The sequence below is a fragment of the Perissodus microlepis genome, chromosome 12 (assembly GCF_051167445.1).
Source record: "Perissodus microlepis isolate ML-2025 ecotype Zambia chromosome 12, ASM5116744v1, whole genome shotgun sequence".
Classification (NCBI taxonomy): domain Eukaryota; kingdom Metazoa; phylum Chordata; class Actinopteri; order Cichliformes; family Cichlidae; genus Perissodus; species Perissodus microlepis.
In genome coordinates, this window is record NC_140472.1 from 31,268,428 (window position 1) to 31,283,972 (window position 15,545).

At 42.1% G+C, this 15,545-nt stretch overlaps 1 protein-coding gene across 2 annotated transcripts in view; it reads right to left on the reverse strand.

Annotated features, from left to right (window-relative positions):
- cnnm4b (cyclin and CBS domain divalent metal cation transport mediator 4b) overlaps positions 1–14,750 on the reverse strand; it is a 52,928-nt gene extending 38,178 nt beyond the window's left edge. The window contains exon 1 of one of the 2 annotated variants that reach the window (XM_084945291.1): positions 13,290–14,750. In XM_084945291.1, the coding sequence (XP_084801417.1) occupies positions 13,290–14,691 (1,402 nt within the window). In that variant the 5' untranslated portion in view covers positions 14,692–14,750. The remainder of the gene's footprint in view (positions 1–13,289) is intronic. The other variant, XM_084945290.1, reaches the window with a different exon arrangement.
- Between the last annotated feature and the right edge of the window lie 795 nt (positions 14,751–15,545).

The following is a 15,545-nucleotide window of genomic DNA, read 5'->3' on the forward strand; positions in this document are numbered from 1 at the left end:
TGCTAAAACAGGAACTGAGAAACAATCTGACCTTTGTCATAAGAACTGAGCTCTGCTCAACTATTAACTGCAGCTTCTCCCTTTTATGTGGAGCACTTCCACAGCATTTAGTACCAAAGTGTTTAATGTAGCTGCTCTATTTTCATACGACATCTGAAAATTAGTTTGCTCTTATCAGTTTGATAGATCACTAATTAAACTGAATGTATCAATGGCGTTTACACACACACACACACACACACACACACACACACACACACACAGTCCCAGCAGGTCAGATGACAGTGTAGTTCGTTTCTCTGCCCTCAGGCTTCTATGTCACCAGCCTGTGAACCGGGCCTGCTTGTTGACATGAAATATTGGTGACAAAAAGATGAGGGGGAGAGCAATGAGAAAGGAATGCCACACTTATTCTACCCACACACAAAACACACCCCACCACATATCAGCAGGACCACAGCCAACAACTTCAAAACATATCCACTGTGAGAGGCTGAAACAAACCCGGACGGCAGCAGACGCATGTACGCACATTCACACATGCATACACTTGCTTGTTATGTGGGACAGATCAAACTCTTCAAACCCGTTTTTCCAGTTAAAACTGGAACCCCGTGCAGATAGAGCTACTGTGATCTTAGGGAACAGCAGGGCTGGAAAGTAATGGCTGAAATGGCTGCTGAGCATAGCGGATTCTTTTATAAACAAAACCCTCGACAGAGAGACAGAATCTACTTTATTCACCCTCCTGAGCATTTCTACTTTAAGCAGCAAAATTACAATGAAATGCAGCAAATATTAAGAGTGCTTCGCACAGTAAAACAATTTAATCTGGTAATAAACACAAATGGCTTTTAAGTACTGTAGTGTAGAAGATTATTTAAAAATATGACCAAGTGTTGAGACAAATTATTTATGGGTCACCCAATGCCAAAAAAAAAATAGAATGACATGTTAACTGCTTTCAGACACGATACATGTATCGGCTCTCATCACTGGGCTCACCGCACTATAATTCTCCTGCTCATTATCTTAATTAATACATTTTAATAGCTTTATAGAGCTGGTCCACTTACTCCATGTCTTTTCCCACCTCTCTTTCCCAGTTTCCCTGTCCACTCTCCACAATCCTGCCTTGAACGAGATCTATTAAGCTCACTTCAAGCTTTTATTCATAGACTCTACTTGAGTAGTTTTTGCATGGCTTACAGTTCAAAATATAACCCCTATTTATCTCAAACATGAACTTGATGCTACCCTCACTTCATTCATTGTCTGAATGAAATCATTCTCCTGCCTCCCAACGTCCCTTTCAGCCAACTTTGTTCCGATTGGCAGAGCTGAAGGTGTGTTATGCATTAACCCCTTTCTCCAACATCAAACGTCTGTCAACATCTGTCTGAAACCAAAAATTAGAGCAGAATAGGGATTATATAAAGATATGTTGACCTCATCATTTGAATGTTTGGCTGTGCTTAATATGAGAATCCACCTCGCACATGTATGTATATATTTTGTCCCCCCTGCCTGCTGTCGGCTGGATGCCCTGGATGTTCCTGTTGACTACAGAGGATTCATTCTTAAGTTGTCTAAGCTCAAGTTATGCGAATTCTGATCCATACGAGTTCCCGAACCTCACGAAACAACATGTTTACACCTTGGTTTGCACAAGCCTTTGAAAATAATAATTTTCAGAGTGCAAAGGTGACATTTTAGCATCCAGTCTGAAAGCCCCTTCAGGGACGTGATACGTGGGCGTAATGACAGTGGGCACAAAGTAGGTGTCTGTGACTGAAACAGCTTCTTTTGGTGTTCACAGAGTGATGTAATGGGTGAGAATGTCCAAAAATAATTAGAGATTTGGACAGCATCTTCTCAACAACCAGCTTGAGCGGGACTAGACCAGGGACTGGCAACTCCAGGCCTCAAGGGCCGGTGTCCTGCGGGTTTTAGATCTCACCCTGGGTCAACACACCTGAGTCAAACGATTAGTTCATTACCAGGCCTCTGGAGAACTTCAAGACATGTTGAGGAGGTCATTTAGCCATTTAAACCAGCTGTGTTGGATCAAGGACACATCTAAAACCTGCAGGACACCGGCCCTCGAGGCCTGGAGTTCCCCCACCCCTGCACATGAATCCAGTCAAGCACATCTAAAGCCCCTTTGTGGCAAACTGTACATGAACTTATAACATGCCAAAAAACTCCCAAATGCAAACAAGGTGTAATCCAAAACTAAAACCTTCACTCTTTTCATCCAAAACATGTCAGGAATGACAATGTTGTGTTTATTTTACCTGCTATATCACTTACGGGTAATTTGAACTGACAGACAAAGCAATCATGTGTGGCTATGTTTGAGACATAATACAATTCTGCTGAGTTGCTCTTTCTTCGTGCTGACTGATATCATTTTGGCAGTAAGCCGGGAAGTGTTGATGTGACACACTTACACGCGCACGTGCACAAAACATATACACCAACTTGGAGTCGCACTGTCAGCACCTCAAGCCACAGCCACAGGGACAAGACAGGAAGAGAGAAAGACGGGGCTGATAAGAACAGAGAAACTCTGTTGATTGCATAAGTGCTGATTAGACAAAACAAAGGTTCTCTACAAATTCCCTGCCACTTCTGTCTCCCGCTGCAAATAGTGACAATTTTAATGCAGTACATTGATAACGCTTATCGTGTTGTAGTAAGTTTGTTATGACTGCTGCTCCCAAGTACAAGAAGGAACTCTCCATGTCAATTTTAAGCCAGCACAGACAAGGATTTGTTCAAAAGTGTTCATGACATTTTGACCTTATAGATGTGTAAAAACTTGGTCTCTTTCATAATGGGAACACTGCTCTATGAGAGAAATATGCTTAGCATCATAGCCTAAAAATAGAAAATGTAATGTAAGGACAGGTTTTGAATTCATCTGCCACTGAACCCATTTAACAGATCAAATATTTTCACGTCTGGATGGCTGACTGTCTTTTTGATTAAGCAACCTTTTATGCAGAGAGACATAAAAATGGCTGTAGACCCATCATTCACGTGGGTTTAATCCCCCATAAATGATATTCAGTCACTGTAGACACTAAAGTCAGCTGACAAGCGTGTGAGCGAGTCAAATTCGATGCGTCGCTGTGTGTGCTTGTGTGCATGTGCATTTACACTCTGTGACTCAGCAGAACACCTGAGGGTCTGTCTCTTAAAAATAGAAAGCCAAATATTTGTTGACAGATGAATACAGGCACAACTACCTGTTAAAAAAATGACAGGAGTGGAGACTGCAGCTGAGCGCCAGCTGGGTAGTTAGTTGGTAGGTAAATATTTTGTCCAAAAACTCTAACATGGCCAAATATACAGACTTCAGAAGCTAAAGATGGTTTTGTAAACCTCAGCATTACAGTGTGAACTTGTTTGGCCTCGACACCAGTAATCCTCCATTACTGCCATGTTAAAAAGACACAAAATCCTGGATAAATAACAATATTTATCTTACCAAAGGAACCTATTTAGAGGGCAACCGCAAGAAACCACCACCTTGCACATACCCATTTGCAAACTGCAATCAGGTCTGTGTGTGTACATGGACAAGTGCCAAGCATGCACACTTACAAAAAAAAAAAAAAAATGGCGAGCTCTGGCTAGCAGAAAAAGAAAAGGTGCTCTTTTTCTTACAAAAGACAGAACAGTATATGCAGCCACCAAATAATAACAGGACCTTTACAGATTTATAGGGGAAATTCAAAATACACGGTACAGTTCAAAATAATTCTTTATTTAAGGGGACTTCATTTTTTATTTTCAATGGATTTGGGGCAACTGGTCTGTTCGCTCACTACCTAAAACGAGCCCTGTCAGAGAACCATTAAAAAGGCCTAGAGACCAGTAAATGAAACACTGGTTTCTATGGAAAAAAATGTATTCGCTGAGAAGTTTGCGAGTTGTTACTGGAGGTCGCAGCCGTCGCTAGCGGAAATCAGGTGCAAAGAGGCAAACAGTGCTGCAGCTCATCTCCATTTAACGCCACCCCTTCCTTTAGACTGGCTTTTTTCTGATCACTTGCATGATTCAAAGAGAAGATTTGAACAGGAAGATTGTGGTTTGTCTGAGACTGACATTTGCGGCATATCCTTTTCTCTGTGACATCATACAGAGACAGGAGTACGGGAAAAACTAGCTTGAAATCTAAAACAGTGATTAGAGTAGTCTGAAGCCTGAGCTTTTGGCTCATTAGGATTGCTGACACAAACACTGACCTGATCATTTGAAACCTTGACCACGTTTAATGTGAGCATCCACCGCTGTGGAAACGTACAACAGGTCCATCTACAGAGTGACAGTCGTGGCCAAAAGTTTTGAGAATGACACAAATATTGGTTTTCAAAAAGTTTGCTGCTTCAGTTTTAATGATGGCAATTTGCATTTACTCCAGAATGTTATGAAGAGCGATCAGATGAATTGCACATTCCCTCTGTGCCATGAAAATTGTCTTCCCATTTCCACTGCATTTCATTGCTACCATAAAAGGACCTGCTGGGATCATTTGAATAATCTTCTTGTTAACTCAGGTGAGAATGTTGACGTGCAGAAGGCTGGAGATCATTATCGCATGCTGACAGAGTTAGAATAGGAGACTGGATGCATTAATAGGAAGGTGATACTTGAAATCATTGTTCTTCCTTTTAACCATGGTTACCTGGAAGGAAACACGTGCAGCCCTCATTGTGTTGCATAACAAGGGCTTCACAGGCAAGGATGTTGTTGCTACAAAGATTGCAATTACATCAACCGTTTATCGGATCATCAAGAACTTCAAGGAAAGATGTTCAATTGTTGTGAAGAAGGCTTCAGGACACCCAAGAAAGTCCAGCAAGCAACAGGACCGTCTCTTAGCAATAATTCAGCTGCAGAATTGGAGTGCCACCAGTTCAGAGCTTGCTCAGGAAAGGCAGCAGGCACGTAGGAGTGCATCTGCACGCACAGTGAAGCGAAGACTTTTGAAAGATGGCCTGATGTCAAGGAGGGCAGCAAAGAAGCCACTTGTCTAAAAATAAAAAAACAACAACAACAACAAAGAAACATCAGGGGAAGACTAGTACTCTGCAAAAAGTACAGCGAGTGGACTGCTAATGGTTTAAAGTCATTTTCTCTGATGAAGCCCCTTTCCAATTGTTTGGGGCAAGTGCATAAAGGACTGTCCGGAGAAGAAAAGGTGAGTGCTGCCATCAGTCCTGTCTCATGCAAATAGTAAAGCATCCCATTTGTAGGGCTGCTTCTCATCAAACGGAGTGGGCTCACTCACAATTTTACCAAACAACACAGCCATGAATACAGAATGCTACCAAAACATCCTCCGACAGCAACTTCTTCAAACCATCCAAGAACAGTTTGGTGAAGAACAATGCCTTTTCCAGCACGATGGAGCACCATGCTATAAGGCTAAAGTGATAACCAAGTGGCTTGGGGAACAAAACATTGATATTTCAGGTCCATGGCCAGGAAACTCCACAGACCTTAATCCAATTGAGAACTTGTGGTCAATGCTCAAGAGGCAAGTGGACAAACAAAAACCCAATAATTCTGGCAAACTCCAACCATTGATTATTAAAAAAGAATGGCTTGCCATCAGTCAGGATTTGGTCCAGAAGTTGACTGACAGCATGCCATTGCGAATTGCAGAGGTCTTGAAAAAGAAGGAGCAACACTGCAAATATTGACTCTTTGCATAGACGTGATGTAATTGTCAATAAAAGCCTTTAAGACTTATAAAGTGCGTGTAATTATACTTCGATACATCACAGAAACAACCAACACAAAGATCTAAAAACACTGAAGCAGCAAACTCATTCTCAAAACTTTTGGCTGCGACTGTAAAATGTGTAGGTGTCTTAAAGGGGAGGCGACCGTGGTTCAGGTGGTTGGGAAGCTCATCTGTAACTGGAAGGTTGCCGGTTCGATCCCCCAGCTCTCTCTGTCCTGGTCGTTGAGTCCTTGGGCAAGACACTTTACCCCAGCGGTCCCCAACCCCTGGGCCTCGGACCGGTACCGGTCCGTGAGTCGTTTGGTACCGGGCCGCGAGAGTTGAGGCTCAGGTGTGAAATGTATGGTTTTCAGGGTTTTTATCGGTTTTCAGCGTTATTTTGTTATCGTTTTTATCGTTTACTCGGTTTTCCTGGGTCTTTTCACGTGTGTTATGAATAAATTTTCTTTTTTCGGTACCGGTACTAGTTTTATTTTGTTGTATTTATCCGCGACACCTTAAAGGCTGGTCCGTGAAAATGTTGTCGGGCATAAACCGGTCCGTGGCGCAAAAAAGGTTGGGGACCGCTGCTTTACCCTACCGCCTACTGGTGTTGGCCAGAGGGGCCGATGGCGCGATATGGCAGCCTCGCTTCTGTCAGTCTGAACCAGGGCAGCTGTGGCTACAACTGTGGTTTGCCTGCATCAGTGTGTGAATGTGAGAGTGAATGAATCGTGGAATTGTAACGTGCCTAGAAAAGCGCTATATAAATGCAATCCATTAAAATGGACTATTCACATATTTATAGACGTGACATTTAGCAATAAAAGAGAAATATGAATATAATGTAAGATTAAAGTTTGTTTTGTTATGTTATAAAAAGAGTGGGAGAAGACAATTTTTTTACAACACATAAAGCAAAACAAACGCAAGGGGTCAACTAGGTCCAACTTCAAAGTGATTCATAAACAGCTTTTAATTAAAAACCTTTTTTTTGGAGGGGGGGGGGGGTATGAATGCCTGTACAAGGTTCAGTTATCTGTACACTTCCAGCTTTTAGTTGTAACTAACAGTTATTGCACAACCTGGCAACCGCTTTCTACAAAACTGCACATTTTTCTTGAACCATAACACTATTTGTATTCCATAAACCCAATCTCTACCAGGAGTTACAGAAACTCTTCCTCTCTAGAAAGTCAAAACAAAAAAAACAAGGACAGATGGGCAGAGGCAAAAACTAAGAAACTGGAAAGAACTGGAGGCAGTGATGGGGGGGCACAGAGCGAGAAAGCGGGAGACGAGAGACACACCCACCATAAAAACAGGAGTGGAGACATAGGTTTGTTCTGACAGCCCTATCATGTTGAGATTGGGTAATCTTTTACTCAACATCATAAAACATTCCTTAGAGGCTCAAATAGAAGCTGTAAATACTGCAGGTTCCCGGGCTCTTGTTCACAGCTATTTTAGATTTTCTCTAATCCACACAGCATCAAAAGCATATATACAGGATCAATTACATACATGCACTCACTTAAATCCTTTTTAAATGGTGCTGAAGGTTCTACAAGGTCTTTTAACTATACAATACACTTTTCATTAGTGATCATGATTGATTGCAACTAATAGTTTCTCTTAAGAAGGATTTGTTGAACACCCCGTGATGTGTGTATGTCTTTGATCACAACTGTATATCCATGTCTGTGCAAATGTGCAGGGAGTATAACAAGCACCAGCACGAGTGTATCTGTGCTTGCTTCACAGGCACAGAAGTTAAGAGGCTGATGTGTCAGGGCACGTCAAAGCCAACAGTTAAGTTTAGATTAAACAAAAAAGAAAACAAATATCCTCCTCACCCCTCTGCGAGGGACCACGAGGGTCAGCGTGGACTCAGCGTGCAGTTCTTAATTTGACGCTGAGCTGTCTGCAAAGCAAACAAACCGCCTGCTAGAAAAGTGAACCTGACATTCATGTTGTTTACTGCATTCATGTGAGAATGTAATGCAGTGTAATAAGAGTCCTTGGCCCTGTTCTTTTTATCTGCAGCACTTTGTTTCTTTTTCATGGCTTTGACCCAAACGCAGTGATCTCAGGAGCTGCTCGTGCTGTCAGGTGGTTGAAACTGTGTGCACATATGGAACATTATCAGTGCCTTTCATATTAAATCCAATGTTTTTATACCGTGGATGTTAGAAACTCATACAAACATCTGTGGCTTTTAACTACATCCTTATTTGCCAATAGTTTTCTTACTTAATCATTTCTTAATTTGCCAGTTATTTATTTTAGTTACCCGAGTAAGTCACGGGTTTAAAAAAAAGTAAATAAACAGTGCAAACCCACCATCACAAACTTCTGAAGTTTCGATTTTCTTGTTATGTCCAAATGAGGTGGAAAAAGCTGTCAGCTGTTCTAAAAGTACTCACCTCACAGGGTTTGAATTTCAAGCTAATCTTATGAATTTCTTTTAGAAATCCTTCATTTACACCAAACTCTAACCACTACATGGCCCATAAAATCTCATTTTTAATCTGTTTTGGAAATATACCCACAGCCTAACAGACAAACGGTCATTAAACCAGAGCACACAATAACAGGGTGGGTGGGAGGGGCAGATAAACTGCAGACAATGTGGACGGCCTTGACAACCACCAACAAAAGCACCAGAGACTCAAGATCATACCCATCATTAAAAATACTATAGGTTTATACACAAGTCAGAAAACATCAAAGAATTACAAATACAGTAAAGAGAACATAGGATGGACGTACAGGTTCCCTTTACTCTGCATTCGTGTGTCCAGCCACACCCATCTTCAAACTCAAACCTTTATCTGGATCTGAATTATTGTACACACCTGAGACCAGAGGCATTTTCACACAAGAACCCTGGACAACATCTGGAAAAACAGGTCTGTGCTTTTGTAGGAGGCTAACTTGAGTTATATTGCACAGTTACACACTACTAGACACTATTGCATTGACAAAAATCTGTCTCCAGACATGCAAACAAAACAAGAAAAAACACCCACAAAGTAATGTTATTGTGGTTACTGGGTGGAGATTTTGCATCAATGAGCTTGTGGTTAGATGGCAACAATCTATATGTCATAAATTACACACAATCAATCTTCCACAGTGCCATTACTTCACTGGATGGTTAGAAAGATCATTTTGCTTAGTTTCAAGTATCAAAATATAATGATTTTACTAGTAAACTCACTTCATACTTAAAATGACAACTTCATGCATGCTGATATTGCTTGTGACGATCCTTCATTGTGACAAGATTAGTATTCCTAATAAAGATTTTCTAAAGCATTTGTCACTTAATCCTAATGGCATTTTCAAAAGACAACTCCTCAGGGGCAAAATGCAAGCCAATAAAATACACGAATTACAACATGTGAGAGTCTGTTGACAGAGTGCACGTGGATCTCCAGGAAATTCGCGGTTCACTTGTGTTTGTGTGCTTTCTAAATTTTGCCTGATGTCCAGTGTGCACTAAGCCAATTACACAAGAGCCACAAGCAAGGCCACTTTACCATCACCTTTTCATTAAATTATAGAGGAACGAGTAATAGAAGTATGGCCTTTAACCATGTTCCATAAACTTATATGAGAGGTTTTAATTTACCAGTGAGTGTTCGGACTTATGTCTGTAGCAGTTAATTCTGAATTATCACAGAAGCAACTAGTTTCTTCTATAGGACGGCTGGGCTATGTAAAATAAGTGAGTGCAATCCTTGTCTCCTGAGATACCAGGATCTCCAGATATCCAGAAGGAGCTCAGAGGAGAGCTACCTTTCCTTTGTGTCAAAGGCAGCCTGCTGAGGTGGCTGGAGCATCTAATCAGAATGTCTTATGGGCACCTTCCACTGTGGAGATTTTCCAGGCACACAGCTGACAGGAGACCTCGGTGTAGATCTAGAACTCACTAGAGAGATTATTAATCTCATCCGACCTGCGAGTACCTCAGAAACCTCCCACGGGAAACTGGAAAATGCTACTAGGGAAACAAATGTCTGCTTAACCTGCTGCCATCGCAACGTGGATAAGCGGAAGAAAATGTTGGGATGAGGATGAATATCATGTATAAATAAAAGTTAATGTTTCCTTTTATGTCTGCTGTTGCCATTTCCAGCATGTCATTAAAATTTGGTCTCATCTAATAAGGTCACTTCATAGTCCATCTGAAATGTCACGTCATGTTGACACAAAAGGCTAGTGGGAATAACACACACACACACTCATTTCCTGTGTGTGTGAGTGTGTAACAGACACTGGTATCTATTCAAAACAGTCTTGACTATGACTTAATAGCCAAACTCTAAAATCAAAATGTAAATTCAGTGGTTTTGATTACGTGGAGCAAAACCCTGTGAAAAATCTGTGTGTGCGCTTCGAAGCTGCAGGATGCCATCGCTGTGGTAACTGATGCCGAGCTGCAGTGAGAGGAACTCGAGTTGCAGGCAGGGAGCCGGGTCACAGAAGAAGCAGGGGGTGCACAGGAAATTAAGCCTGCACATACTATAACCACGTTAAAGCCGTCCACCACAGCCTGAACATAGGCTCCTCAGTCACAGCGTGAAGGCTGACACGCTAAAGGTAATACTCTGAGGTATGTTCAGACTGTGCAGTGTTTTTGCAGTATTTGCAAGAATGTCGACATAGCAAATATTAAATCATCCCTTACTGTTAAAAACATTTTTAAAGAACATTTTTGAGGTTTTTTATAACTGTCCAGCTTTCATACCAATAGTCATATAAAAACAAACAGATATCACGATTCAATATGTGTTAGCGGAAATAGATAACATCAACTCGCATAACAGCAGCTATCAGACCACAGATTATCATCTCCTGTAAATAACATTACTTGTGCTGCCTGTCTTGAATTAGCTGAACCATAACAGAACAGCTAGGTATGCATTTCAGCTGTTTCCGTGAATCCCACTGCGAACCCCCACTCCAACCGACCCAAAGTACAGATACAGAAATGATATGGTTCTTCGTGACTACAGACAAATTTCACTAGGTTTTATGGAACAAATCGCTCACCACATCAAGGTGGACCGCAGCCCTGAAAGTTTCTCTGCATTTCCCAGAAAAGCAGATGTGAGAACTGAATGTTCAGCTTAGTCAGAGCAGACATTATACGGCCAGCTTCTGATATAAGGACAAAGAGGATGATGGGCATCAAGTGCCCTGCCACCTAGATGCTCTTTCTAGGAGACATTCTAGCATAAACCAAACAGTAGTGAGAATGCACCTGAAGGTTTTGTGTTACGTGTGGGGAAAGAGCAGCTTCAAAGAATGTCTAACCCTGATTTTCTCTACACTGGCTGAAGTTTGTGTGAAAAAAGCCTCTTTCCCAACAACCTACATGCAAATCCTGGCCCCTCCACATTGCATGACTAGGATGTCATCAAGGAGAAATGCAGTGACTAGCACAGAGTCTTACTCACAGCAGGCTAATCTACATAAAAGGCATAAAATTTGAAAGTATTTGGTTTAACTTTCTGCTGAGATTCTTTCAAATTATGACCTTAATTAAATTACACTGACTATGACATCTGCTTGGCAGAGCAATACTTATTTGACTTGACATTTTAATGTGGTTAAAAAAAACAAACAATACTCCAGTTAATTTATAAGTGTTTCTAATTGTATTAAAAAGATGATTAACCTTAAGGTCAGACTGCTGTGTTTCTTTTGTTCCAGCATTCAACTCTGCACAGGTTTAGTTAAGGCCCCCCAAAAATCCGCAACAGTTATTTCAGGATTAGGTGAAGATCATAGAAGGTTATAGACAGAAGCCCCAGCAATCCGTCCACCTCACATGAGCAAGCACTTAGCAAGAGCAGGGAGAAAAAATGAAACCTAACAGGAAGGTGGCCATCTGCCGAAACTAGCAGGGGCGAGAGAAAAAGATGCACAAATTTATTGCCCTTGCTAAATCTCATCAGCTTGTCAGCATATAAGACGACTTGTACAGATGTCATAAACAGATGTTTATCTGTTGTGTTGCATCAGTTCTGCTCTGGCTCAATTTTTTAATCGCAAGATGGTGTGATAAAGAGAAGAGATCAAAGTCTTTGAAATCTATTTTAATGTATCGTTATTTTTTCTGTTACAATAGAGGGAGAAATAAAGAAGAGCAAAAATAATAAGTACCGGTACTGGAATCAACTATGACTCATAACAGCAACGAGAGGGCCGAACATTTTCTCCACTGTAACCTTCAAACTGAAGACTTTAAACACACAAACTTCTCATATTGTCAAACTTACTTAAAGAAAATCTCTCTGCCAAGATTTCAACACTGTAAGCACCTAGATTTACAGCGTGTGTGTGTGTGTGTTTGTATGCACTGCAGTTTATTAGCAAAGCCTCCCACCTTGCCAGCCGAGCTCACTTCGATGAGCTGCAGATACATCTTGGCCAAATATCACACAGCACTATGCACCACTACAGCAACTCAGCAACTCAAAACTCAATTTCCAACACTTGATTAGAGCTAAATGAATTGTTACCGTGAAAGAGACAACATGCCGACAAAGTCCAATGACAGGATATTAATGATACTACAAGATTTAGACACAGTAAGCCAGTGTGTATGTGTGTGTCTGTGTCTTTGACCTTCAGATGAGAAGCCTGAGGAAGGAAAAATATACTGCAGCGGGAGATAGCGTCAGTGTTTGTAAATCGTCCTGAGAGCGAGTGTGAACACGTGAGCCTGTGTGTGTGTGTGTGTGTGTGTGTGTGTGTGTGTGTGTGTGTGTGTGTGTGTGTGTGTGGCAAAAGAGAGAAGTAAAACTGGGAAGTGTTATGGTATCTCAAAACACAAACCTGCCTAGCTTTCACCAGAGAACTTTCTGTCTGTCAAGTGATCAAGAGAACTACAACTACTTTGAGAAATAAACCTACTTATGGAACCTCACAACAACCTTCTGTTAGACAGATATAGCAAATGATTAAGACGACAGTTTGATTAACTTGAACAATACGTTTTTAAAGAAAAAGGGCATCTACCACTGAGAGACCATCTCTAGACAAAATACTTGACCCACATGCAGGAGTTGTGGTGCAGGTAGGATACATCTCAGGAATTTAACTTTCATTTACTCTTAAATTAAGCGATTTGATGAAGGGAAATGTTTAAATAACCATAGTGGCCCTGGCCAAATGCACTAAAGATGGAGGAACCAGTGTCACACTTCTACTGAAAAGAGCTGAAAAAATGACCAGTCATATTTTTGAGAGCAAACTTAACCCCTGACTCTGTGGGTACAGATTCCCCTGACTTTGACTTGAAGATGCCAAAACACCAGCTTAACTACTGCATTTTTCAGCATGTGGCTTTCAGAGGTCTTATAAGGGAAAACATTGCTGGAGCTCTGATTACTTCAGCGTCTCCTCCGTGCACCTAAGAAGTGGATGAAGCTGTACCAGAAACATTTGCTGGCACCGCACACTGCTGAACCAAATCACAGGTTTCACTCCTGCGTTATCACACCATATCACCAGCACCAAGATTTCCACAAACCTTTTTTGAACTCCTCCAGCATGGCGTCCAGCTTGGTGTCGTGGAAGACGAAGTGGACCGGATGGTTGTAGAATTTGGTGATGGTCTTCAAGGTGGTGCAGTCGTCTGGGTCCACGAAGGCCAGATCCTTGACGAAGAGGATGTCCACGATGTTGGAGCGCTCGTCTTCGTACACGGGTATCCTGGTGTAGCCGCTCTCCATGATCTCGGACATGGTGTTGAAGTCCAACACGGCGTCGCTGTGGATCATGAAGCAGTTGTTGATTGGCGTCATGACATCCTCCACTGTTTTAGTCCGGAGCTCCAGCGCTCCTTGGATCATGTTGAGCTCCTCTTTCACCAGGTCATTGTAGGGCTCGGTGACTTTTAACATCTCCACTAGCTTCTCTCTGTTGTACACGGTGCCGATCTCCTGGCCCAGCACGCAGTCGAGGAGTTTGCTAATGGGCCAGGACAGAGGGAAAGTCAATAGCATGAACAGCTTGGTGAGGACGATGGTGTTCGCCCCGACTGCTAGTCCGTGTCGGGAGCACAGAGCCTGGGGGACAATCTCGCCAAATATTACGATGCCGACAGTGGAGGCAACGACTGCTCCGACCCCGGACTTGGTGAGGTCGTCCAGGAGGATGGTGAGCGTAGTGTTGACCAGGACATTACCGAGCAGCAGTGAGCACAACAGGTAGTTGCCCTTCCTACGAATGGGCTCGATCTTCCGCGCGTACTTCTTCTCCTTCTCTGTGCCGCAGTTCTGCACGATGCGCAATTCCATCGGATCCAGCGCCATCAGTCCCAGGTTGAGCCCGCTGAACATACCGGACAGCACAAGCAGGAAGCAGATGAGGATAATCTGCAGCCAGATGGGCAGGAGGGACTTCTTCGCTTCCACCACGCGCAGCCTGCCGTCTTCTTCGTCCATCAGGTACCACTTCTGATCCCGGGCGTCCAGGACGCACAAGCCGAACACTTTCACCACCTCATTCTTACGGAGCTGCTTGATGCTGAGGGAGACTGTCCCTGAGGTGTTTTCGTCGTTTACCTTCATGGGTCCCCTAACATCAATATCATTCTGATCTTTGGGACAAGTCCTGTTTAACCATTTATCTGAGAAATCATCATCTTCTTTATCACTGGCGAACAGTTTACCGAACCCGATGATATCCGAGCTGTTGGGGAACAAGTGGAGCCCGTAGACCCTTAAGGAGATGTCGCTCCCCTCGGTCACCTGAATATCTCCCCCTTCGGTGGTCTCGGCTGGCTTGTCGCTCTTCTCTAGCCTCATGCCGAGTATCCGCGTGGTTTCCCTCGAGTCTGAAACCGAAGCTTCAACCAGCCTCGTCGCAAAAACGTATGAAAACACGAATAAAGTTAACGTAAACCCCCAGCCACTTGAATCTATCGCCATGTTTGTTTCGCTCTCTGCCAACAGGCGAACTGACGTCACCTACTCGTTTCCACAAGCCCGCCTCCAAATTTACATATAAATATCACCCAATCGGCAGCGTATACGTCACTAAAACTTGGGCCGAGCCCCAACAGTTTCATTTTTTTAAGGTCGACTGACGAAATTTCTTTTAAAGGTGGACCGTGTGGGAGCAGACGAAAATTAACGCATGAATGATAAACATTCACGATAAACAAATTTTAAATTTAAATTCACATTTTATGATATTTTCCCGCAGCGATTTTATATATATATATATATATATATATATATGTATGTATGTATATATAAACTTATTTATTGTGAAAAAAGATAAACAGTGTTACAAAGCAATTAACGTGGTCTTTAACTTCATTTTTATTGAAGAAAATACCAGTTAAGTTGTATATTTAGCTACTCTATGGCACAGAAAAACCCAAACTGAGTCATAAAAGTATTAACTGTCTTAATTGTGTTTACCCGTATGACACGTCGAATTAAAATACAAATGCTGAAGCAGTATCAAAATAAGTCGAATACAGAGAAATGTGTTTAAAGTCAATAATTTAGTCTACAGAACCTTTGTAATCGCAGTATGCACAATGTGACAGTTAATGATATCAGTTTAACGAGATTAGAAGTAGTGTCACTGATTTGAAATACAATGCACGTTAATGTTATCTACTGTCTCTAGTAATGCTATTAACACTCCTCTGTGTGCTGTGAGCTGTGCAAACTGAATATTTGAGGCAAGAAGAAAAACCTTGGGTCACAAGTGAATAGAATGCCAAACTAGACACACTCACCGGTGGATAAGAGACTGATAATGCCAACAC